Here is a 25,854-nt window from a genome sequence, read left to right on the forward strand (position 1 = left end):
AAGTTTCAGAAGGATAGGCGTTTGTTCTTCTCTAAATGTTTGCTAGAATTCACCTGTGCTGCACTCTTTAATTGCAGCCTCAGGCTGAATATGTTCTTTGGGCAGCCATACGGAATCTTCAACTAATATTACCTGTAAGTCAACAAGTGATGTGAGTGGGGACATTTCAGCAACTCTTCGCCAGCCTGGGCTATGAGATCCAGGACAATGAGGTCCCTAGCTCATCTGTACACAATTTCACTTCAATGAAAATTTATCATGGCAAATACTTTATCCAAACTTGCACAGTGATTTTCTTTCTCTTCCTTACAAGGGATACTTTCTTTTCTTTTGTATATGCAGAATGAGATGTTTGATTGATGGTTCTTTTAAGTTTTGATCCAGTGACAGTTAATCAATTTCTAAAGAGGCAAAAAAAGAGTCAGACTCCTAACAGGCAGAATTGACACATAATCTCACCTCAATCAATTCCTTCATGACACAACCCCAGGATCTTTATAATCAACAATTGTGTTTGACTGCAAAGTGGAAAGTTACTCTATTTCAACTCGAGAATGACCAAAATAGACTGGTGAATGAGAGCTGATAATATGCTGCTATCCCTTAAAATTCCCTGGTTCTAAGTTAAATTGCTTATTTCCTTATTCTTTATATTTTAATTACTATTTAATTTTATCATGGTTCTTAGGAATTTTTGTTTGCTAGTTTTATAATAAAAAAGTGAAAAGAAAATGTCAAGTATATTTTTAGAGAAATATTTTAAAGTACAGTTTTTGGAGATCAGTGAACAGACTAGAAGCCCCCTTCCAAAAAATAATAATAATGATGATTCTGGACTAAGATCTCCCTCCCCCCTTATTCTTCTGAGTCAGTCTGTACAGACAAAGAAACCTGAGTTATTTTAGAATGAACCCAGTCTTCTCACTTTACAAATGACAAAAGATAATGTACAGATAAGTATAAATGACTTCTCAAGTTCACAAGGATAATGGCAGCTTCTAGCACACAGCTCTCTTTTTCCAAACCACTGATCCAGAATATTCTTATTGGAATTCAGTGAGGTAAGAGATTGCTCTAGTGTAGGGTTTTGGGGGAAAACATCACGGAGGAATTGAAACTGAAAAGATGGAAGTTTGGGGGTTTGTTTGTTTACACCAGAACGTCTTTATTCATTCATCTGTTTGGACACAAATTGTATGCATATCTTAACTATTCTAAATAGTGCTGCAGTGAACACAGGGGTACACATATCTTTTCAAGTTAGTGTTTTCATTTCCTTTAGACAAATACCCAGATATGAAATTTCTGAATTATAGAATAGTTCTGGGCTTCCCTGGTAGCTCATCTGGTAAAGAATCTACCTGCAATGCAGAAGACCCTGGTTCGATTCCTGAGTCAGGAAGATCCCCTGGAGGAGGCTGTGGCAACCCACTTGAGTATTCTTGCCTGGAGAATCCCCATGGACAGAGGAGCCTGGGAAGCTACAGTCCATGGGGTCGCAAAGAGTCGGACATGACTAAGCACAGCACAGAATGGTTCTATTTTTAATTTTTTTAAGGAAATTTCATACAGTTTTATAGTGGATGCATCAATTTACATTTCCAATAGTTTCCTCTTCCCCACATCCTCACCAGCACTTGTTATTTCTTGCCTTTTGATAATAGCCATTCTGACAAGTGTGTTTTTGATTTTTCATTTCACTGAATAAGTGATGCTGAGCACCTTTCCACATTAGCCATCTGTATGTATTCTCTGAAAAAAATATCTGTTCAGATTCTCTGCCTATTTTTTAATTGATTATTTGGTTTTTGCTATTGAGTTGAGTTAATTTTTTATACAAATTTTTTTAACTGGAGGATAATTGCTTTACAATGCTGTGTTGGTTTCTGCCATATAACAATGTGAATCAGCCTTAAGTATACATATATCCTCTCCCTCTTGAGCCTCCCTTTCACACCCTCATCCAACCCCTCTCCATCTAGAGCATCAGGGTGAGCTCCCGGTGTTATACAAGTTCCCACTATCTATTTTACACATGGTGATGTATGTATTTCAGTGCTAATCTCCCAGTTCGTCCCACCCTCTTCTTCCCCTTGCTGTGTCCACAAGTCCATTCTGTATGTTTTTGTTTCTAGTCCTGCCCTGCAAATAGGTTCGTCAGTACCATTTTTCAAGATTCCATATATATGCGTTAATATATGATATATGTTTTTTTCTGACTTGCTTCACTCTGTATAACAGGCTCTAGGTTCATCTGTCTCTGTTCAACCTACTCAAATTCATTCCTTTTTATGGCTGAGTAATATCCCATTGTATATATGTACCACAACTTCTTTATCCACTCATCTCTCCATGGACACCTAGGTTGGATGGAAGCTGTTTTAAGAAAATCTTACTTTTTCACTAAAATAACACATGCTAGCAATAGAAGATATGGTAAATGCTAAAAAGTGCAAGGAAAGGTTTTGGGGCAAATTCCTCATAATCCCAACCCATGAACTGTAGGTACATTTCTCTAGCCTTATTTTTCTTTTCCCCTCACACATTACTTGCTGTTTTCTATCATTGTGACCATACTATACAACAAGGAACATTATAACTCAAGGCCTATCCCATGTTGTAATAAATTCTTCATAAGTACTATTTTAATTGCTATGTAACAGTCCATTTTTGCAATAGTCTTCTTAACCTTGCTCTTATTTTTGAATAATTGGGTAGAAAAGCAAGACTTAAATAGAGAGGAAAAGCATCTAAGAGAGAATATGTATATACAGAAATTAAACACCAGCATACTCACAGAAGTGCATTTGAACTTTGAGGTTGTGGGTGATTTTTGTTTCATTCTTTATATTTTTCTCAAAGGTACAAAAGCACTTGTAAGCACACCTACTTTTACTGAACATTTACCATGTGCTTTATGCCACAGATACACTTTCTCATTTGGTCCTTATAGTGACTAACCAAGACCACTAGTCTATATTCATTTTAAGGATAAGGAAAATGAGATCTGGAGATATTACGGGACTTGTAGAACTGTGGTGTTGGAGAAGACTCTTGAGAGTCCCTTGGACTGCAAGGAGATCCAACCAGTCCATTCTGAAGGAGATCAGCCCTGGGATTTCTTTGGAAGGAATGATGCTAAAGCTGAAACTCCAGGACTTTGGCCACCTCATGCAAAGAGTTGACTCATTGGAAAAGACTCTGATGCTGGGAGGGATTGGGGACAGGAGGAGAAGGGGATGACAGAGGATGAGATGGCTGGATGGCATCACTGACTCGATGGACGTGAGTCTGAGTGAACTCCGGGAGTTGGTGATGGACAGGGAGGCCTGGCGTGCTATGATTCATGGGATCACAAAGAGTCGGACATGACTGAGCGACTGAACTGAACTGAACTGTAGAAGGTCAGCTATAGAGCCAGAATTTGTTTCTAACCACCATACTGCATATCCCAAGTTTGTAGTAAAATACCATTGTTATCATCAGAAAACTATTTTTAAAATGAAAATGGATTGCTAACAATAGCTTGTTTCTGGTGTGAGCATATAATTTATTACCTGTAGCGTATAAAAAGTAATCTACCAGCATCCCAGAACAGCTGACAAAATCATCAATACATAAAATCCCCTCAGTCATGTCTAAAATATTTAAAATTCAAACGTGTTTGAGGTTTCTCTGAAATTGATTAGGAATGAAAAAAAGAGGCAGTGTTAATTGCAGTTACCAGAATGAAGTCTGGATTCTGAGACTGGATGAAAATTGATTGTGCTAAAAGTAGTCTTCTGTAATTAAATGAAACTGTGTGGTGCACTTTAATTAGTCAGCAGAACTTATTCTAAGTGGTAACAGTCAGTCCTGGTGTACCTCATTAAATTAGGTCCTGACAGCCCCACCTCAACTGAGGTTCTCTTTCCACAGCAATTTTATGCATCTACTGCTCTAATTTGAAACTGCAGGAAAGGTGACTTTTGTAATTTAGAAGTACACCTTACAAAATCTTCCTCATTCTTTCATTCAAAAGACTTTTAATAGCTTTAGATGCCAAGGAGTCTCACTAGGGGAACTTAACTGCCTTAGAAAATACTTGAAGTCATTGGCACTTCACACCACCCATCAGGGGGCTCGGGAGAGTCAGTAAACATTATAAAATTCACTTGATAGATTTCTGTTTGTTTCTATTCAGACAAGCTGAACCTGCATCTTTAAAAGCCTATTCAAGAAAATGAGTCCCTTCAGTTGAAAATGAAACCTTCAGTGCAGGTTTCATGGTATTTTAAAAAGGAAAGATAATTTTTATCATTTTTTAACCTTTTTTAAATTATAAAAGCAATGCATACTCATAGAAAATTCAGGAAGTACAAAGAGCATAAAGAAGCAGGGAAAACATCACCCATCAGCCCTTCACTCAAAAACAGTTTACTCTTTTTTTTTTTTTTTTAATTTTTAATTGGAGGATAATCACTTTACGATGTTGTGTTGGTTTCTGCCATACAACAGAGTGAATCAGTCATAAGTATACATATGTCACCTCCCCCCTACTCCCTGCTCCATCCTACCCCTCTGGGTTGTCATAGAGCACCAGCTTGAGCTTCCTGTGTTATACAGCAACTTCCCACTAGCCATCTATTTCACATGTGGTAATGTATATGTTACAATGCTATTCTCTCAGTTTGTCCCACCATCTCCTTCCCCTGTTGTGTCTACCAGTCTGTTCTCGATGTCTGCATCTCTATTCCTGCCCCACAGATAGGTCCCTCAGTACCATTTTTCTAAATTCTGTATATATGCATTGATATACAAAATGTGTTTTCCTGACTTCATTCTGTGTAACAGGCTCTAGGTTCATCCACCTCACTAGAACTGACTCAAATTTGTTCCTTTTTATGGCTGAGTAATATTCCATTGTGTGTGTGTATGTGTGTATAAAATATCACAACTTCTTTATCCATTCATCTGTTGATAGACATCTAGGTTGCTTCCATTTCCTGGCTATTGTAAATAGTGCTGCAGTGAACATTGGGATACATATGTCATTTTGAATTGTGATTTTCTCATGGTATATGCCCAGTAATGGAACTGCTGGGTCATTTGGTATTTTGGGGGGCTTCCCTGGTGGCTCAGATGGTAAAGAATCTGCCTGCAATGCAGGAGACCAGGTTTGATCCCTGGGTCAGGAAGATCCCCTGGAGAAGGGCATGGCAACCCACTCCAGTATTCTTGCCTGGAGAATCCCATGGACAGAAGAGCCTGGCGGGCTACAGTCCATAAGGTCACACAGAACTGGACATGACTGAAGTGACTTAGCATGCATGCATTGGTAGTTTTATTCCTAGTTTTTTAAGGAATCTCCATACTGTTCTCCATAGTGGCTGTACCAATCTACATTCCCATCAACAGTGCAAGAGGGTTCCCTTTTCTCCATACCGTCTCCAGCATGTATTATTGTTTGTAGGTATTTTTTTTGCTGATGGTCATTCTGACCAATGTGAGGTGATACCTCATTGTAATTTTGATTTGCATTTCTCTAATAATGGGTGATGGTGCGCATTTTTCATGTGTTTATTGGCCATCTGTATGAAAGACAGATTACTTTTAACATGGCAGGATATTTCCTTCTAGTCTTTTATCTAGCTGTTATATAACTGAGATCATTCTGTTTGCACAATTTGGTGTTCTACCAGAAAGGCTCATTGAAAGAGCCATTTTGAATTTTATTCCTAACCTTAACCTGAATAACTGGTGGCCATTCCGTGGACTTCTAGCATATCAGATATGCATTACCAAGATGCCTGCTGTCCTGAGCCTTTGTTGAGGGGAAAGCCTCTACTGTTGGGACAGAACCCATATCTGTGGTAGAAATGAGTATTCTGGACATAGTAAAGAAGAAATGCTGTTTACTTAGTAGCCTGGGATTAATCACACTGGGCTGGCCCTTTTTCCCTGCATGTTTATATTCAGAAGAAATACGCTTTGAATTATCATTTAGAGCAACTTTGAAGACGAGGTCTCACCCCTGAACAACCACTACCCAGGAATGAGGGTGGAGTAGAGGGTGAGACTGGGAGGATTAAAAGATGAAGAGCAACCTTTGATGGGATGTCAGCAAGTCACAGGTTTAGAATCATAGAAACTGAGATTTGCAGAAAAATTGGACCTCAGTTCCAAACTCTGATGTTCAAGCAGTACCCATTTCACTGTTTTCTTTAAGGAAAATAGTGGTTTCCAATCAGGTCACTTAGTCTCAGTCACCAAACATGGAATGCTTATGTGGTGCCAAAAAACAAGGACAGAGTCTCCACCTTCCTGTCTATCATGCTAACTGCTAACAGCCAATCAAGCCCCAAAGGGTTGATCCAAGTCCAGTTTGTATTTCTTTCTCTGTCATGTGGGGATCTGAGTTCCTAGCACACCCTGTCTCATTCTCTTGGAGGTCAGGCCAGTTTGTCAGGGAAATCCTTAAAAGCTAAGCATCATTTCCCACTTATCTCAGAACCCACCACCTTCCTTCTCTTTTCCTGTCCCTGGAAATCTCCCCTCCTCTCTTAAGGTCTTTAAGATATTTGTCCCCTTTTCCTCCCTCCAGAACACCTCAAGTACTCTCTTCAGGCTTAGTAAAATAGAAGCCAACCAGGGACAGATCTTGCAGAAAATGTCTGCTTCAGTCCCCTGAAGTAAGGGAGAGCAAATGGCCTGGTTTCCCCTTGGGAACACATAAAGGAAAGTTATAAAGAGGAAAACACAGTGTTATTTTTTGAAAAATCATCCTGCTGTAGAAGGCCTTGAAGATTCAGTCGAGTTTACACCCAAAGCTAGTCTCCTTCATTCTTTAGCACCAGGAGGACACCTTTGCCATAATGTGATGAGTACAGGCCTAGAAACCAGACTGTGGTTCAGAACCTGTGTAATCCTAGCTTTCTGACCATAACCCTCTAGGCTGAGTTTTCTCCTAGCACAGAGCTTGGCACAGAGTAGGATAAACCAGTGTTGCTTTCTGTGCCTATGGCCGGCTGCTTCCCAAGCCACTGCCCAGCCAGTCCTAAAGGAGCTACTCTAATTCTTCATTGTTATTGTTCAGTGACTCAGTCCCGTCTGACTTGTGACTCATGGACTACAGAATGCCAGGCTTGCCTGTCCTTCACTATCTCCTGGAGTTTGCTCAAACTCATGCCCATTGAGTCGATGATGCCATAAAACCATCTCATCCTCTGTTGCCCTCTTCTCTTGCCCTCGGTCTTTCCCAGCATCAGGGTCTTTTCCAATGAGTTGGCTGACCGAATAGGCTGGCCAAAGTATTAGAGCTTCAGCAACAGTTTTTCCAAGGAATATTCAGGGTTGATTCTCTTTAGGATTGACTGGTTTGATCTCCTTGCAGTCCAAGGGACTCTCTAGAGTCTTCTCCAACAGCACAGTTCAAAAGCATTCATTCTTCGGCACTCAGCCTTGTTTATGGTCCAACTCTCACATCCATACGTGACTTCTGGAAAAACGATAGCTTCAACTATACGGACCTTTGTCAGCAGAGTGATGTCTCTGTTTTTTAATACAGTGTCTAGGTTTGTCATCGCTTTTCTTCCAAGGAGCAAGCATCTTTTAATTTCATGGCTGCAGTCACCATCTGCAGTGATTTTGGAGCTCAAGAAAATAAAGTCTGTCACTGTTTCCATTGTTTCCCCATTTATTTGCCATGAAGTGATGGGACTTGATGCCATGATCTTCGTTTTTTGAATGTTGAGTTTTAAGCCAGCTTTTTCACCCTCCTCTTTCACCTTCATCAAGAGGTTCTTTAGTTCTTCTTTACTTTCTGCCACTAATGTGGTATCATCTGCATATCTGAGGTTATTGATATTTCTCCTACTAGTCTTGATTCCAGCTTGTGGTTCATCCAGACTGGCATTTCGCATGATGCACTCTGCATAGAATTTAAATAAGCAGACTGACAATATACAGCTTTGACTTACTCCTTTCCCAATTTTGAACCAGTCCGGTATTCCATGTCCAGTTCTAATTGTTGCTTCTTGACCTGCTTATGGGTTTCTCAGGAGGTAGGTAAGGTGATCTGGTAGTCCCATCTCTTTAATTTTCCAGTTTGTTGTGATCCACACTAAGGGTTTAGTATAGTCAGTGAAGCAGAATTTGATGTTTTTCTGGAATTCTCTTGCTTTTTCCTATGATCCAACAGGTGTTGGCAATTTATCTCTGGCTCTTCTGCGTCTTCAAAACTCAGCTTGTACATCTGAAATTCTTGGTTCATCCACTGCTGAAGCCTAGCTTGAAGGATTTTTAAACTAGCTTGAAGGACTTTTAAGCTAGCATGTGAAATGAGCAAAATTGTATGGTAGTTTGAACATTCTTTGGCATTGTCCTTCTTTGGGATTGGAATGAAAGCTGACCTTTTCCAGTCCTGTGGCCACTGCTGAGTTTTCCAAATTAGCTGGCATATTGAGTGCAGCACTTTAACAGCATCATCTTTTAAGTTTTGAATTTGAAATAGCTGAGCTGAAATTCTATCACCTCCACTAGCTTTGTTTGTAGTGATGCTTCCTAAGGCCCACTTGACTTCACACTTCAGGATATCTGGCTCTAGGTGAATAGCCACACTGTCATGATTGTCCGGGTCATTAAGACCTTTTTTGTATAGTTCTGTGTATTCTTGCCAGTTCTTCCTAATATTGTCTGCTTCTGTTAGGTCCTTACTTTTTCTATCCTTTATTGTGCCCATCTTTCCATGAAATGTTCCCTTAGTATGTCTAATCTTCTTGAAGAGATCTCTAATCTTTCCCATTCTATTGTTTTCCTCTACTTATTTGCATTGCTCACTTAGAAAGGCTTTCTTATCTTTCCTTGCTATTCTCTGGAACTCTGCAATCAGTTGGGTATATTTTTCCCTTTCTCCTTTGCGTTTCACTTCTCTTCTTTTCTCAGGTATTTGTAAAACTTCCTCACACAACCATTTTGCCTTCTTGCATTTCTTTTTCTTGAGGATGGTTTTGCTCACCGCCTGCCATACAGTGTGACAAACCTCTGTCCATAGTTCTTCAGGCACTGTATCAGATCTAATCCCTTGAATCTATTTGTCCCTTCCACTGTAGAATCATAAGGGATTTAATTAGGTCATACCTGAATGGGCCTCGTGGTTTTCCCTACTTGCTTCAGCTTAAGTCTGAATTTTATAATAAGGAGCTCATCACCTGAGCCACAGTCAGGTGGCTTATTTTTGCTGACTGTATCGAGCTTCTCCATCTTTGGCTGCAAAGAATATAATCAGTCTGATTTCAGTACTGACCATTAGTGATGGTCATGAGAGTTGTCTCTCTTGTTCTTGGAAGAGAATTTCCTATGACTAGCACATTCTCTTGGCAAAACTCTGTTAGCCTTTGCCTTGCTTCATTTTGTTCTCCAAGGCCAAACTTGCCTGTTACTCCAGGTATCTCTTGACTTCCTACTTCTGCATTCCAATCTCATTGCCTAGCAGCAACTCTAGGAGAGGCTGCCCTTCCCAAAATGTGTGTCAGGTACCCACACTTAAAACTATTCAAATAATGGATTTTTAGCTGAATTTGGTTTTATATGATCCTGGTTCTTCAGGTGGTAACTATGTTTCTCCCAGAGAAAAATCACAGCTACTACTCTTTGACACCTTGAGTGCTGAGTGCCCTCCAGAAGCTCTTCAACCATGAGTGTCATTGGATGTGGCCAATTTGAACACTTTATTCCTCCCCAGAAGTCATTTTATCTGTGAGAAAAACTATCTCTTGGAAATAAACCAAATGATATAGCGTGTTCTTAAATCCATCTATCTTCATTTCTCCTGTCTTCTAGTCAGATACAGAGTTTTGGGATAAGATGCAAGCAGAATGGGAAGAAATGGCCCGGAGGAACTGGATATCGGAGAACCAGGAAGCCCAGAACCAGGTTACAATCTCAGCCAGTGAGAAGGTGACCATTTCTCATTTTTCAAATGTTGACCAGTTTTCTCATCCTCTTTGGATCACATTTTTATAAATTAGTTGATAACTATTTTGTGGGGGAAAAAATCCAAAATTAAATTGACTGTTTAATATCAATCTGACCTGGAAGAAATTCTGGTAGATGGAAACAGTGTAATCATGCAATGTGTGAAGGCAGCAAATGTGGAATGGAACACCCTTATTTTTTTTATCAGTGTTAAGACAGTTTGGCAGCCAACCAGAGCTTGGCCAGTCACTGAACTAACATTGAGGGTTAGTTAGAACAAGAGCTGGGCTAATCCCACAATGCTCAAACCATGTCGATAAGCTGACAAAAGTGATATTAATGGGTGGGAGGTTGAACAGGGGGGCTTCAGGCTTTATTTCACGGGTAGTCTTTATGCTGCTAGCAAAGAATTCAGTGGAAAAGACACACTTCACACAGCTGGGTCAAGTACCAGGGGGATTCCTCGAGCCCCAGAATACGTGTGAGTACAGTCCACAGCCAGCTAAATTCCCCCGTGAAGCCCCAGTTGCTCTAGGATTTATGCTTTTTAAAATGCCTGGAAAAAAAGAAAACACTAAGAAATCAGTTTAAGTGACTTGAAAGACAGAAAGAGATGGAAAGATAGAATTTTCTTACACAGGGGAAATATAGAGAGAGATGTTAATGTTATGGTTCTTTCTGGTAGAGGAATTTTCAGTTTTATTCAATTCTGAATAACTTCCATGATATTTGGTTCCACCCAACAAATTTTACTGTTTACTCAGCCCTAGATACTGGGGACTGAGATGAATAGTCTCTGATTTTAGGGGATTAACAATCTACATAATCATTAAGATGTCTTACTCCTTCCTATTCTCTGTACCACAGTAGGCAAAGCAGTCTCATAAAATCAGATCAACCATCTCATTAAAATCATTAATTTTCCACAAAGAAATTGAAAGTAAGTGAGAAGAGAGAACACCAATGTACAACATCAGTCTCTGGGCTATAACCCATGCACCTGAGCTCCCCCTCCCAGGGTCCCACACCCCAACACCACTATATAAGCTGGTAATACCCTATGGATTCTGACAAAGAGTTTTGTCTTTCTAAACACCTGGGGAGAACGAAGGTCTCCATTTGATGTATTTAAAAACCTTAGTAGCATCATCAACAGACTAGCTTGTTTCTGTCTATCAAATTGGTTTTTATGATAGCCTCTGCTACTAAGGTTGCAACAAATAATATCTCTGATACTTCTGATGAGAGTTTATCATGGCATACTTTCTCAAAATCAATTCTGCCTCATATATCAAGGACTCAAAATAGTTCGTGGCCTTTAGCATAATAAATCCTTCTAGAAGTCTATCCAAAGATAATAATCATATTATCAGTCAAAGACTTGAGCATAAGACTTTCACCATAGCTTTATTTATGATAACAACAATAAAAATTGAAACTAACCTGAGTGACCATCAAGAGGATTAATTAATTTTTAGCATAATATAAATAATTTTAATAACTAAAATTAAATGGGGCTTAAGCTACAACCTTGCTTTTATAGCATGGACTTGTTTAACTTATATACTCATAGAAAATACTAGAAGATTATTTGTATAATCTGTATTATTTAAATTTTTGCAACAAAAGAAAATCTATAACTTTTAAACATGCATTCTCAATGGAGAGATACAGCCCCACAATGGGATAAAAACTGGTTTGGTAAGTAGAAGGTGAAAAAATATCCTAGATGTTACAATAGTTCATAGCCCTCCAAAGGGCCACTGTATATAAACAGATGTACAGTATGTGGTATTAACATTTCAAGAGAGTGCATGGCAGCATTCCGCAAAAGTTTGTCCTAAAAGTCAATATTTTTAAAATCTTGTGGGTAAATGACGGAAACAAAAAGAACAAAAGAATTATCAGAAGGAAAACAAACTCCAAAATATTACCAGTGATCATATTTAGGTTGCAACATTACAGGTATTTTTTTGTTTCTTTTTATATTATTCAGTAACAAAATAATATCTAACATTTACACCATGAAAATGTACTACAGTCACAATAAGGGAAAAAATAGCAATTTAAACTTCATTGAAATTAATTACATAAATAAAATTACTTAAATTCAAATTCAGAAAGAACTGATTGAATGTAACAATGAAGAGTTAAATCAATGGATCTGTGTTGGCCCCTCTCTGTGTTATAGGGTTATTACTTTCATACTGAAAACCCCTTCAAAGACTGGCCTGGAGCATTTGAAGAAGGCTTAAAAAGGCTGAAGGAAGGGGACCTGCCAGTCACCATCCTGTTCATGGAGGCAGCAATTCTTCAGGACCCTGGAGATGCAGAGGTATCATTTCCCTTCATCCTGCCAGGCTCACAAAGGGTCTTCATGTGCCAACAAGGGACAGAGGGTAACAGAGAGCTCTACTAGGTGGCATTTCCATCAAGTAAAGTTTCCCAAAGGAGTTAACCTCGCTAAGTCTGATACTCGTTTGTAAGTTACAAAAACCATCTAACCATCTCTGCAGTGTCGACAGTGCCCAAAAATAAAAGGTGGGGACAAGAAATGAAAAACCAAAACTGCCAACCTGGAGGCTCAGCAGTAGTTTTCATGGGGCAGAGCATGGTTTCATCTGGGCCTAGAGCCACACCATATCCCACCCTTGATTTACTCACTTAGCATTTATTCAGCATGTATTATGTCCCAAGAATTGTGCCAGGCATGGGCTAAAGGATTGAACAGCTGGGAAAAAAATGGGCCAGTTGAAAGGACAGATTTGTGATCTATCTGCAAGACAAGTAAATCAATCAGTGCAGTGTAATAAATGTGGTGTCAGAGTATGCGCAGGATGCTAGGAGAGCAGAAAGCAAGGGTTATGACCCAGCCTTGCCCTTCAAGTGAGTCCAAAGCTGAGTTTTGAAGGAGAGAGAATTAAAAACTGTAAGAAGGTCCAGCTGTTGCGTAGAGGGAATGGTTCATGGGTGGCAGAGAGACAGGAAACACTGGATCCATGGTAAGAGAGGAGGAGACAGGGGCAAGAGAGGAGGCACAAAGAAGTAGCCAGGAGTTGAACTTCATGTTGAAAGCCATGGGGAACCACTGTGGGAGAGGGACATGATCAGATTTGCATGTGAGACAAGCCCCTTTCTATGAAACATGAAAGGTTGTTGGACATGGAGACTGGGAAACCACCGAAGAGGCTTCTGCAGCTTTATCTTGGTTCACTAAGTCTCCCACTTGCCAAGGCCTGTAATAAGATACTGGCAGGTATAAAGGCTTCCTTCTTAGTTTATAATTTTCAGAAAACATCTTATATGGGGATATTCCCAGAGGAACTGCAGAAATTTGTATACAGTGCTGAGAAGGCAGTAGAGAATAGTGGTTAAGCCTCTGGGATCTGCTACCTAACCATGTGGTTCAAATTCCTGCTCTATCACTTATTAGCCATGAGTCATGTGATCTGGAAGGCAGCTATCTCACCACTATACCACCAGCACAGCACAGCAAGCCATGTGGTCTGGGACAAGCTGCTTAAACCCTCTAAGGTTCGGTTCCCTCACATGTAAAATGGACATCACAATTATAACTATCTCATTGGGTACTGTGAGGATTAAGTAAGTTCACAGAAATTAAAGTGCTTAGTTTAGTGCCTGACATGTCAGTATTTAGTCCTCATCATTATTATTGGTTGTACTGAGTTTGTACAGAAAGAACAAATAAATAAATTACTAGTTAAAGCCCCTAGTATCTTGTTACTCAAAATGTTTACAGTGAAATGAGACTGAATTGAGAGTTGAAATTCTGAATCAAAATATTGGAATTTTTAGATCAATCAATTTAGAAAAGAAAATCATTGCATTAATAAGAAACTACAACCCCTTCAACAAAATAATGCCCTCATACATTTCTAAATGCTGTGTGTTTTCATACATAATATGTCATTTGTCACAGCAGCCCTGGGTAATTAATGGTTACCAGCACACTTGGTAACTAATGGATCCTAGATAAGGACCAGGACTTCTGAATCAATGGAGATCCCAAGGCTAAGATAACTGATGGTCTGTGAATGGTGAAAATGCTACTGCACCCAAAGGCTAGGAAGATGCCCCCAGAAAAAGATTGTTTCATCAGTCTTAAGAAGCATCCTAAGATGTATGAAAGGTGAAATCAAAATAGAAGCTGCTCTGAATATATTTAAAGATGTAAGAGAGTCCCCAGTATTCTGGGAGAGAAATACTCAGTACTTTTTTATGAATTTGTATCATATGTGTAATAATAACCCATGAGGGAAAAAACTGATACAATTTTCTCAGCACTTTAAGATGACACTGGGCTTCCCAGGTAGCGCTACTGGTAAAGAACCTGTCTGCTGATTCAGGAGATGTGAGACCCAGGTTCATCCTGGGTCAGGAAGATCCCAGAAGAGGGTGTGGTAACCCACTCCAATACTCTTGCCTGGGAAATCCCATGGACAGAGCAGCCTGGCGGGCTACAGTCCATAGGGTCACAAAGAGTCAGACATGACTGAAGCGACTTACTGGACAGCATGCACACAAGACGACGCTATATGTTTTGATAGAGTTTTGTTTTAAAATGTTCATAGCATTGATTTTCAAAGGTGGGGGTGGGTTATGCAAACCTTTTTAAATCCCTACAACTGATACACCCCAGGCAAATCTGAGGACAGTGTGTGTAATGAGAGGTTTTGTTGATGTACATTGTGCTTGTAATGGTGTGAGAATTACTCTTCTTAAAAGTATATAAGCGGAAATCTTTTATATTAAAAACTTTCATTCCAGATGTGAAAAACATTATCTATTTGAAGATATTCTTTACATTATTGACTTTAGCAAAGGACTAGAAACAACAGAGAGCAGTAGGGGATTAGTTGTGGGAATAATGGGATATCCATTTAACAAAGGAAATTCAAAATTATCGATTTTGAAGGGGATTTTATAAAAACATAAAAGAATTAACAATGTAATACAAAGTGTAAATGTAAGCTATAAAATTATATGTATATTGTATTGCATTTTATATGTGTTTTATGCTTTTTAACTATTGTATTGTGGTGAACACGTGTGACCAGGGAGAGGTTTTTTCCCCTAGTTCCTAAATTTCCTGTTACCTCTTATAGTAACTGCTTGACTTTCATTTATGCAAACTACTTCTATTGTGTACATCTTGAGATTCTTTATTGTAAACTTTCAACTACTTATATTTCTAAATTATTTTTCTACCTCTTTTCTTGATAAATGCATACTTTTATAAATTTATCTTTTGGTTCTAAGATACCTAATATCATGAAACCTCAGAGACAGACTCAAGAGGTTTCCATGGGCCACAGGAGAGGATAAATACTTAGAGTTTGTAACTAATGACAGCGACTCTTGACCTGGATGCCACAAAAGAATTTGAATGAAGAAATGCAGGTGATGTTATAATGTTTCTACCTTTACAAGACCCACATCCAAGTCAGGGTGCTCCGCAGAGAGGGAATTGTCACATGTAAACAAACCAGCTAAAGTACATGATTGACTCTGCTTCCTCTTGCAACGTTGACATCAGTCATTGTTTTTTTATTTTTTTGTAGGCATGGCAGTTCCTCGGGATAACCCAGGCAGAGAATGAAAATGAACAAGCAGCTATTGTCGCCCTCCAGAGGTAGATAAAACTAGGCACAAAATTACGGGCCAGGTGGACACTTGTTAAAGGACTTCTTGCTGTTTCAGATTTGTCTTTTGACCCTTAAGTACACTATACAGAATTCCACCAGATATTATTTACATTTAGCTCTGGAAAACAATGTATGAAGAAAAAATGTTCCTAAATCACAATGTTTTACCATGTACAAATTGACCTTCGTTGGCACAAGAGTCTATGTCAAAAGCAGTCATAAAATAGATTCACTGAATCAATAGTTCTTTTTAGTTTTCTAGCCTTCTGCAGCATCTGAAAGTTTTCTTCAGGAAGAACATACTCAGAATAATGTCAGCATAATGTTAACTCCAAGTGTCTACGAAGAATCTGCTGAGATAGTTTCACCATCCTGACCCCCTGACTAAAATTCTAGGCTTCACTGGGTGGGGGATAGCATCACACGATACTTGATTAGCGCCCCTATTTAAACCATGGAAAAACAGCCCCTCCCAATAGACTTTCACTTTCCCTATTCTTTATAAATAAGTAAATACGCACACACACACACACATTTGTTATACATTATCAGTTCCTAAACAACTGATATAGGTACTGTGAGGACTTGCTCAACTGGGATTCCGTCACCTCCACTAGCTTTGTTTGCAGTGATGCTTCCTGCGGCCCACTTGATGTCACACTCCGAGATTTCTGGCTCTAGGTGAGTGATCAGAGCCTCATGGTTATATGGGTCACTAAGATCTTTTTTGTATAGTTCTTCTGTGTATTCTTGCCATATCTTCTGTTTCTGTTAGGTCCGTACCATTTCTGTCCTTTATTGTACCCATCTTTGCATGAAACATTCCCTTGGTATCTCTCATTTTCTTGAAGGGATCGCTAGTCTTTCCCATTCTATTGTTTTCCTCTATTTCTTTGGATTAATCACTGAGGAAGGCTTTTTTTAATCTCTCCTTCCTGTTCTTTGGAACTCTGCATTAAAATTGGTATATCTTTCCTTTTCTCCTTTGCCTTTCACTTCTCTTCTTTTCATAGCTGTTGGTAAGGCCTACTCAAACAACCATTTTGCCTTTTTGCATTTCTTTTTCTTAGGGATGTTCTTGATCCCTGACTCCTGTACAATTTCATGAGCCTCAGTCAGTTCTTCAGGCACTCTGTCTATCAGATCTAATCCCTTGAATCTATTTGTCACTTCTACTGTATAATCATAAGGGATTTGATTTAGGTCTTATCTGAATAGTTTTCCCTACTTTCTTCAATTTAAGTCTGAATTTGAGAATAAGGAGTTCATGATCTGAGCCACAGTCAGTTCCCAGACTTGTTTTTGCTGACTGTATAGAGCTTCTCCATCTTTGGCTGCAAAGAATATGATCAATCAGATTTCAGTATTGACCATTTGGTTATGTCCAGGTATAGAGTCTTCTCTTGTGTTGTTGGAAGAGAGTGTTTGCTATGACCAGTACATTCTCTTCACAAAACTCTGTTAGCCTTTGCCCTGCTTTATTCTGTACTCTAAAGCCAAATTTGCCCATTACTCCAGGTATTTCTTGGCTTCCTACTTTTGCATTCCAGTCCCCTATAATGAAAAGGACATCTTTTTTGGGTGTTAGTTCTAGAAAGTCTTGGAGGTCTTCATAGAATCGTTCAATTTGAGCTTCTTCAGCATTATTGGTCGGGGCATAGACTTGCATGACTGTGATATTAAATGTTTTGCTTTGTAAACAGAGATCATTCTGTCGTTTTTGAGATTTGGACTCTTGTTGACTATGAGGACTACTCCATTTCTTCTAAGGGATTCTTGCCCACAGTAGTAGATATAATGGTCATATGAGTTAAATTCACCCATTCCAGTCCATTTTAGTTCGCTGATTCCTAAAACGTTAATGTTCACTCCTGCCATCTCCCATTTGACCACTTCCAATCTGCCTTGATTCATGGACCTAACAGTCCAGGTTCCTATGCAATATTGCTCTTTACAGCATCGGACTTTATTTCCATCACCAGTCACATCTACAATTGGGTGGTTTTTCTGCTTTTACTCCATCCCTTCATTATTTCTGGAGTTATTTCTCCACTGATCTCCAGTAGCATACTGGGCACCTACCAACCTGGGGAGTTCATCTTTCAGTGTCCTATCTTTTTGCCTTTTCATGCTATTCATGGGATTCTCAAGGCAAGAATACTGAAGTGGTTTGCTATTCCCTTCTCCAGTGGACCACATTTTGTCAGAACTCTCCACCATGACCCATCCATCTTGGGTGGCCCTTAGTTTCATGCAAAGTCAAGTGGGCCTTAGGAAGCATCACTATGAACAAAGCTAGTGGAAGTGATGGAATTCCAGTTGACCTATTTCAAATCCTAAAAGATGAGGCTCTGTGAAAGTGCTGCACTCAATATGCCAGCAAATTTGGAAAACTCAGCAGTGGCCACAGGACTGGAAAAGGTCAGTTTTCATTCCAATCCCAAAGAAAAGCAATGCTAAAGAATATTCAAACTACTGCACAATTGCACTCATTTCACATGCTAGCAAAGTAATGCTAAAAATTCTCCAAGCCAGGTTTCAACAGTATGTGAACCATGAACTTCCAGATGTTCAAGCTGGTTTTAGAAAAGGCAGAGGAACCAGAGATCAAACTGCCAACATCTGTTGAATCATCAAAAAAACAAGAGAGTTCCAGAAAAATATCTACTTCTGCTTTATTGACTATGCCAAAACTTTTGACTGTGTGGATCACAACAAATTGTGGAAAATTCTTGAAGAGATCGGAATACCAGACCACCTGACCTGCCTCTTGAGAAATCTATATGCAGGTCAGGAAGCAACAGTAGAACTGGACATGGACAACAGACTGGTTCCAAATGGGGAAAGGAGTATGTCAAGGCTGTATATTGTCACCCTGCTTATTTAACTTATATGCAGAGTACATCATGAGAAACGCTAGACTGGATGAAGCACAAGCTGGAATCAAGATTGCCAGGAGAGATATCAATAACCTCAGATATGCAGATGACATCACCCTTATGGCAGAAAGCAAAGAAGAACTAAAGAGCCTCTTAATGAAAGTGAAAAAGGAGAGTGAAAAAGTTGGCTTAAAGCTCAACATTCAGAAAACTAAGATCATGGCATCTGGTCCCATTACTTCATGGCAAATAGATAGGAGAAACAGTGGAAACAGTGTCAGACTTTATTTTTGGAGGGCTCCAAAATCACTGCAGATGGTGATTGCAGCCATGAAATTAAAAGATGCTTGCTGCTTGGAAGAAAAGTTATGACCAACAGCAGAGACATTACTTTGCCAACAAGGTCCATCTAGTCAAAGCTATGGTTTTTCAAGTAGTCACATATGGTTGTGAGAGTTGTACTATAAAGAAAGCTGAGCGCCAAAGAATTGATGCTTTTGAATGGTGGTGTTGGAGAAGACTCTTGAGAGTCCCTTGGACTGCAAGGAGATCCAACCAGTCCATCCTAAAGGAAATCAGTCCCAAATATTCATTGGAAGGACTGATGCTGAAGCTGAAACTCCAATACTTTGGCCACCTGATGCAAAGAACTGACTCATTGAAAAAGACCCTGGTGCTGGGAAAGACTGAAGGTGGGAGAAGGGGATGACAGAGGATGAGAGGGTTGGATGGCATCACCAACTCAATGGACATGAGTTTGAATAAACTCTGGGAGTTGGTGATGGACAGGGAGGCTTGGCATGCTGCAGTCCATGGAGTTGCAAAGACTGGGACACAACTGAGCAGCTGAACTGAACTGAACTGAGGGCTTGCTAATGAAAGTCTTATCCACAGATTACCCGCATTGTCATCACCTGGGAGCCTGTTGGACCTGCACAGCCTCAGGCTGCCCCCAAGGCCTACTGTATCAGAATTTGCATTTTACCAGATCCCCAGATGATTCTCATGCACATCAAAGTTTGAAAAGCCCTTGCTAGAGGCTAGTGGGTTAGCAAGAGGGGGAGCCTCTGCCTCCTAAACCCACATTAATAGTCTGGAAAGCCTGGGAATTTCCTTCTCCTTTACAAAGCACTGTACAATCTTTTACATCTTAACATCCAAATTTAGTTCAAGTCAGTTTGCTTTTTGGATAAGATACATTTAATATATTGATAGCGGTTGTTTAGTTGCTAAGAGCAGCATTAAAATAATGATATTCCCTACTTCCCATTAGATAAATTACTACCAAATTATGTGAGGGATTAGCCACATTTTTTTAGTTTTTAAACCATCTCATTAAAATCACCAAATCTAGCACTCATAAGACTGGAGTCATAACTCTTAAAAATGGGCAGAGGTCCCAATTTTCATGTAGATAAATATGGTTATATTCCAGACACTTAGAAATTTAGCAGTGCTTTGCACCATTTAATCAATAAAGACCTCAGTTTTTCTAAAGAACTGTTCAAACTCTGGCTCCAGAAAATTCTGAAATTGGCTTTTATTTTCTTCTTTCAGGTGCTTAGAATTGCAGCCCAACAACTTGAAAGCTCTAATGGCTCTGGCTGTGAGTTACACTAACACCGGCCATCAGCAAGATGCTTGCGAAGCTTTAAAGAACTGGATTAAGCAGAATCCAAAGTACAAATACCTTGTGAAGAGCAAGAAGGGATCTCCAGGACTCACCCGGAGGATGTCTAAGTCTCCAGTTGATAGGTATCCTTCTTGTTAAATTACATCCGTGTACACAGTCAGTCAGCTTCGGGGCAACTAACAAGCCTCAGGTCCCCAACCACGCATTTCAGGATGGTGTGTAGGATAGCATTTTGCTGAAAAGCAGCACTGACTGAAAAAGTTGATCAGAGACCAGAACCAAACTTTGGACATATGATCTACTTGTGGACACTCCTAGATGTTTATCTGAATACCATATTTCAAAGCCAAGTGCTTCGGGCATATAAATAATTTACAATAAATACCAATGTGCCAGGTTTTATAAAGCCTTAGAATTAGGTATGGGGAAAAGTAAATCATTTGTGTTCAGACTATTTGGCCAACAAATCTGATTTGTTTTCCTTGTAGCTCTGTTCTGGAAGGAGTGAAGGAATTATACCTGGAAGCTGCCCACCAAAATGGAGATGTGATTGACCCAGATCTGCAGACAGGCTTGGGGGTGCTGTTCCACCTGAGTGGAGAATTTAATAGAGCAATAGACGCGTTTAATGCTGCCTTAACTGTTCGACCAGAGGTAAGTGCATAGCAAGAAACCAGAAGATTTTACTCTGTTAAAAGTAAGTTTTCACAGGTTACATTTTGTGCATTTCTGCTACACTTTATTTCCCTGAATCCAGTGGTTTAAAGTGATCAGTACTAATGATATGCTACCGTGGATGTTAATACTTAAGAGACGTAAAATAGAAACACAAATTGCCTGATAGCATCAAATGGTAGCTGCTCCTTAATGAATGAAAGTCATTTCAGAGTGTTGTCCATAAAAATTTTTGAGTAATTCACCAGTCATGGTCCTTGCCCATTAGCACTGATACATTTTTAGCTATCATCCTTCAACCAGGACTACTGGAATACTGTGTCACTGTGGCTTGTACAAATTGTTGCTGCTGCTGCTGCTGCTAAGTCACTTCAGTCGTGTAAGAGAGCTCAAATGTTTTCATCAGGACTATTCATTATGGAACCGTCTTGGGGCAACCTTGGCAAATGGAGACCGCAGCGAGGAGGCTGTGGAGGCCTACACACGAGCACTGGAGATTCAGCCAGGCTTCATCCGGTCCAGATACAACCTGGGGATAAGCTGCATCAACCTGGGCGCCTACAGGTGAAGTATGGCAGCAGGCTAATGCTAAGGGCTGAGGTTGACTAATCTGAAAGGTTGTTTCTCAGTAAAAATACCTCCTTTTGTGAAGTAATCTCCTCCCATTAAGGGTGAGTTTCAGATCTTCAGATTCTGAGGGCTCTTGAGACAGGAACTGTCCGCCTCCATGTTTCTTAGTCATTAGAGAACAGCAATTATTTGGGCATCTTGTGAAATGTACATTCTTGGGCTCCTCTCCCAGAGATTGATCAATTTGGAGTTAGGACAAGTCATCTAGGTTTTTAACACCCCCAAGAGCAACTCTTGAGAAACGTGCAGTCCAACCCTTCATTTCACAGGTAAGAAAAAAAAGGAACCCTTCATTTCCCAGGTAAGGAAGAAAATAACCATGGCTAGGAACGAAGGAATACAGAGGAATGACTCAACAAGGTCTCAGGGCCAGTTTTTGGCAAAACACAACCAAGAATCCAGATTTTCCAAACCTAATTTACAAGTAAAGTTAGTTTTAAAAAAAAGGAAAACTTCAAAGGGTGGGTTTAAAGTTTGGAATGTCTTGCTCCTTCTCTCGTGACTCCTTATTATCTTTCAGGTGTATATCCTCTCTGTTCCCCCATCAACACGGAGCATAAATTACCTTTATTTCTTTTGAGTAATAAAAGTTTGGGTGGTTTTTCTTCTTTGTTTTCCTATTATTTTCTATTTTCTAAATCAACAGGTATTACTTTTCTTAAGTGAGGGGAAAAAAGAGAAATTAATCTTAGTGTTAAGCTACACAAAAAATGTAAACCCTTTCTCATTCTCAGAGCCAGGCTTTTAGAATCAGACAAACTTGGGTTCACATCAGAGCTCTGCCATTTACTGGTTTCATAACTCTGGGCACATAACTTTGAGTACCAATTTCTTCATTTGGATAAAAAAATAAAAGAGGTAATATCTATCTTGCAGGATTATTGTTCAGGTTAAATGTGATTGCCTAGCACAGAACTGATGTGCAATACCTAGTGGGCATCATTAGTCTGAGCATTATCATTGCCATCATCATCATTATTATTACCATTTAGATAAGTCATGAGAGAGCCACATAACTGGGTTGTACACTCTTGACATCTGAAGAATTGCCATCTCTGAACCGCATTAGAGCATTTTGCCACTGGCAAATACTGAAACTTTAGAAACGAGTTGCTGCATTTATACTCAGAGGATCTTAGAAAGAACATTAGTCACTAGATTGCACTCTGTCCTCTAAGAGGATCTTACTCAGGTCAAAACCAAGAATAGCTGAGTGATTCCTGAGCACCCAGTCTGTTTTATTCTCTGGACATTGTGAAGTGTGTCACAGCAAAGGCTCTCTTTACATCAGCCGCACAAAGGGCCAGAGTCAGATGGTGCCACCTCCCTGCCCATCATCCTGATGATGCATGTTCCATCTATTAGCTTTGTTCCTGACTCCGATTTCCCTAACCTCATTTCTTATTTTTACTCCCTTTATTCACTTACTAGGTTGGTTGTGTATATAGATTTTATAACGCCTTAGGTCCTTCTTCTGGAACAAGAAGACATGTAAATAAATGCAATGTAAACATAGACATATTGAATCCACTGAAGGAAGACTTTTTCAAAAAAAATTGAAGCATAGTTGATGTACAATGTTGTGTTAGTTTCTAGTACGGCAAAGTAATTCAGATATATATATACATCAGATCAGATCAGATCAGTTGCTCAGTCGTGTCCGACTCTTTGCTACCCCATGAATTGCAGCACGCCAGGCCTCCTTGTCCATCACCAACTCCTAGAGTTCACTGAGACTCACGTCCATCGCGTCAGTGATGCCATCCAGCCATCTCGTCCTCTGTCATCCCCTTCTCCTCTTGCCCCCAATCCCTCCCAGCATCAGAGTCTTTTCCAATGAGTCAACTCTTCGCATGAGGTGGCCAAAGTCCTGGAGTTTCAGCTTTAGCATCATTCCTTCCAAAGAAATCCCAGGGCTGATCTCCTTCAGAATGGACTGCTTGGATCTCCTTGCAGTCCAAGGGACTCTCAAGAGTCTTCTCCAACACCACAGTTCAAAACCATCAATTCTTCAGCGCTCAGCTTTCATCACAGTCCAACTCTCACATCCATACATGACCACAGGAAAACCATAGCCTTGACTAGACGAACCTTTGTTGGCAAAGTAATGTCTCTGCTTTTCAATATGCTATCTAGGTTGGTCATAACTTTCCTTCCAAGGAGTAAGCGTCTTTTAACTTCATGGCTGCAGTCACCATCTGCAGTGATTTTGGAGCCCCAAAAAATAAAGTCTGACACTGTTTCCCCATCTATTTCCCATGAAGTGATGGGACCGGATGCCATGATCTTTGTTTTCTGAATGTTGAGCTTTAAGCCAACTTTTTCACTCTCCTCTTTCACTTTCATCAAGAGGCTTTTTAGTTCCTCTTCACTTTCTGCCATAAGGGTGGTGTCATCTGCATATCTGAGGTTATTGATATTTCTCCCGGCAATCTTGATTCCAGCTTGTGCTTCTTCCAGCCCAGCGTTTCTCATGATGTACTCTGCATATAAGTTAAATAAACAGGGTGACAGTATACAGCCTTGATGAACTCCTTTTCCTATTTGGAACCAGTCTGTTGTCCATGTCCAGTTCTAATTGTTGCTTCCTGATTTGCATACAAATTTCTCAAGAAGCAGATCAGGTGGTCTGGTATTCCCATCTCTTTCAGAATTTTCCATAGTTGATTGTGATCCACACAGTCAAAGGTTTGGCATAGTCAATAAAGCAGAAATATATGCTTTTCTGGAACTCTCTTGCTTTTTCCATGATCCAGCGGATGTTGGCAATTTGATCTCTGGTTCCTCTGCCTTTTCTAAAACCAGCTTGAACATCAGGAAGTTCACGGTTCACATATTGCTGAAGCCTGGCTTGGAGAATTTTGAGCATTACTTTACTAGCGTGTGAGATGACTGCAATTGTGTGGTAGTTTGAGCATTCTTTGGCATTGCCTTTCTTTGGGATTGGAATGAAAACGGACCTTTTCCAGTCCTGTGGCCACTGCTGAGTTTTCCAAATTTGCTGGCATGTTGAGTGCAGCACTTTCACAGCATCATCTTTCAGGATTTGAAATAGGTCAACTGGAATTCCATCACCTCCACTAGCTTTGTTCGTAGTGATGTTTTCTAAGGCCCACTTGACTTCACATTCCAGGATGTCTGGCTCTAGGTCAGTGATCACACCATCGTGATTATCTGGGTTGTAAAGATCTTTTTTGTACAGTTCTTCTGTGTTTTTTTCGGAGAAGGCAAGGGCACCCCACTCCAGTACTCTTGCTTGGAAAATCCCATGGACGGAGGAGCCTGTTAGGCTGCAATCCATGGGGTCGCTAAGAGTCGGACACGACTGAGTGACTTTACTTTCACTTTTCACTTTCATGCATTGGAGAAGGAAATGGCAACCCCCTCCAGTGTTCTTGCCTGGAGAATCCCAGGGACGGAGGAGCCTGGTGGGCTGCCATCTATGGGGTCGCACAGAGTCGGACATGACTGAAATGACTTAGCAGCAGCAGCAGCATACACCATATCTCCTTTATCATTCATCTGCCAATGGACATTTAGGTTGCTGCCATGTCTTGGCTATTATAAATAGTGCTGCAGTGAATATTGGGGGGTGTGTCTTTCCAAATTAGTTTTCATCTTTTCCAGATATATTGCCAGAGTGGGATTGCTGCATCACATGGTGACCTTATTTTCCGTTTTCTAAGGAACCTTCATGCTGTTTTCCATAGTGGACCAATTTACATTCCCACCAATAGTGTAGGAGGATTCTCTTTTCTTCACACCCTCTCCAGAATGTGTTATTTGTGGACTTTTTGATAACCACTCTGATCAGTGTGACTATAGTTTTGATTTGTATTTCTCTAATGATTAGCAGTGTTGAGCATCTTTCCATGTGACTGTTGGCCACCTGTATGTCTTCTCTGGAGAAATCTCTCTTTAGGTTTTCTGCCCATATTTTGATTGGGTTTTTGGGGGTTTTTATATTGAGCTGTATAAGCTGTTTGTATATTTGGGAGTTAATCCCTTGTTGGCTGTATCATTTACAAACATTTCTCCCAGTCCATAAGTTATATTTTCGTATTGTTGATGGTTCCTTTGCTGTGCAAAACCTTGGAAGTTTGATTAGGTCCTATTTGCTTATTTTCACTTTTATTTCTTTTGTATTGGGAGACTGACCTAAGAAAACACTGGTACAATTTGTTTCAGAGGATGATTTGCCTATGTTCTCTTCTAGGAGTTTTATGGTGTCATGTATTATATTTAAGTCCTTAAACCACTTTGAGATTATTTTTATCTGTGGTGTGAGGAAATGTTCTAACTTCATTGATGTACATGCTAAGCTTTAGAAGAGCCTCCTTTACATGAATATTTTGCAAAGCTTCCAGATGAGTTTTAATTGTAACTTCTTACTGTAGAAAAAATATATATAAAGTAT

General features: G+C 39.8%; 1 protein-coding gene across 12 annotated transcripts in view; it reads left to right on the plus strand.

Annotated features, from left to right (window-relative positions):
- PEX5L (peroxisomal biogenesis factor 5 like) overlaps window positions 1-25,854 on the plus strand; it is a 314,349-nt gene that overhangs the window by 253,697 nt on the left and 34,798 nt on the right. For 11 of the 12 annotated variants that reach the window (XM_027540357.1, XM_027540356.1, XM_027540363.1 and 8 more), the window contains 6 exons: window positions 9,820-9,936; window positions 12,146-12,289; window positions 15,537-15,607; window positions 20,057-20,254; window positions 20,621-20,786; window positions 21,214-21,371. In XM_027540357.1, the coding sequence (XP_027396158.1) occupies window positions 9,820-9,936; window positions 12,146-12,289; window positions 15,537-15,607; window positions 20,057-20,254; window positions 20,621-20,786; window positions 21,214-21,371 (854 nt within the window). Of the gene's footprint in view, window positions 1-9,819; window positions 9,937-12,145; window positions 12,290-15,536; window positions 15,608-20,056; window positions 20,255-20,620; window positions 20,787-21,213; window positions 21,372-21,957; window positions 22,042-25,854 lie in introns of those variants that run through there. The other variant, XM_027540358.1, reaches the window with a different exon arrangement.

This window comes from Bos indicus x Bos taurus, chromosome 1, assembly GCF_003369695.1.
Source record: "Bos indicus x Bos taurus breed Angus x Brahman F1 hybrid chromosome 1, Bos_hybrid_MaternalHap_v2.0, whole genome shotgun sequence".
Taxonomy (NCBI): Eukaryota; Metazoa; Chordata; class Mammalia; order Artiodactyla; family Bovidae; genus Bos; species Bos indicus x Bos taurus.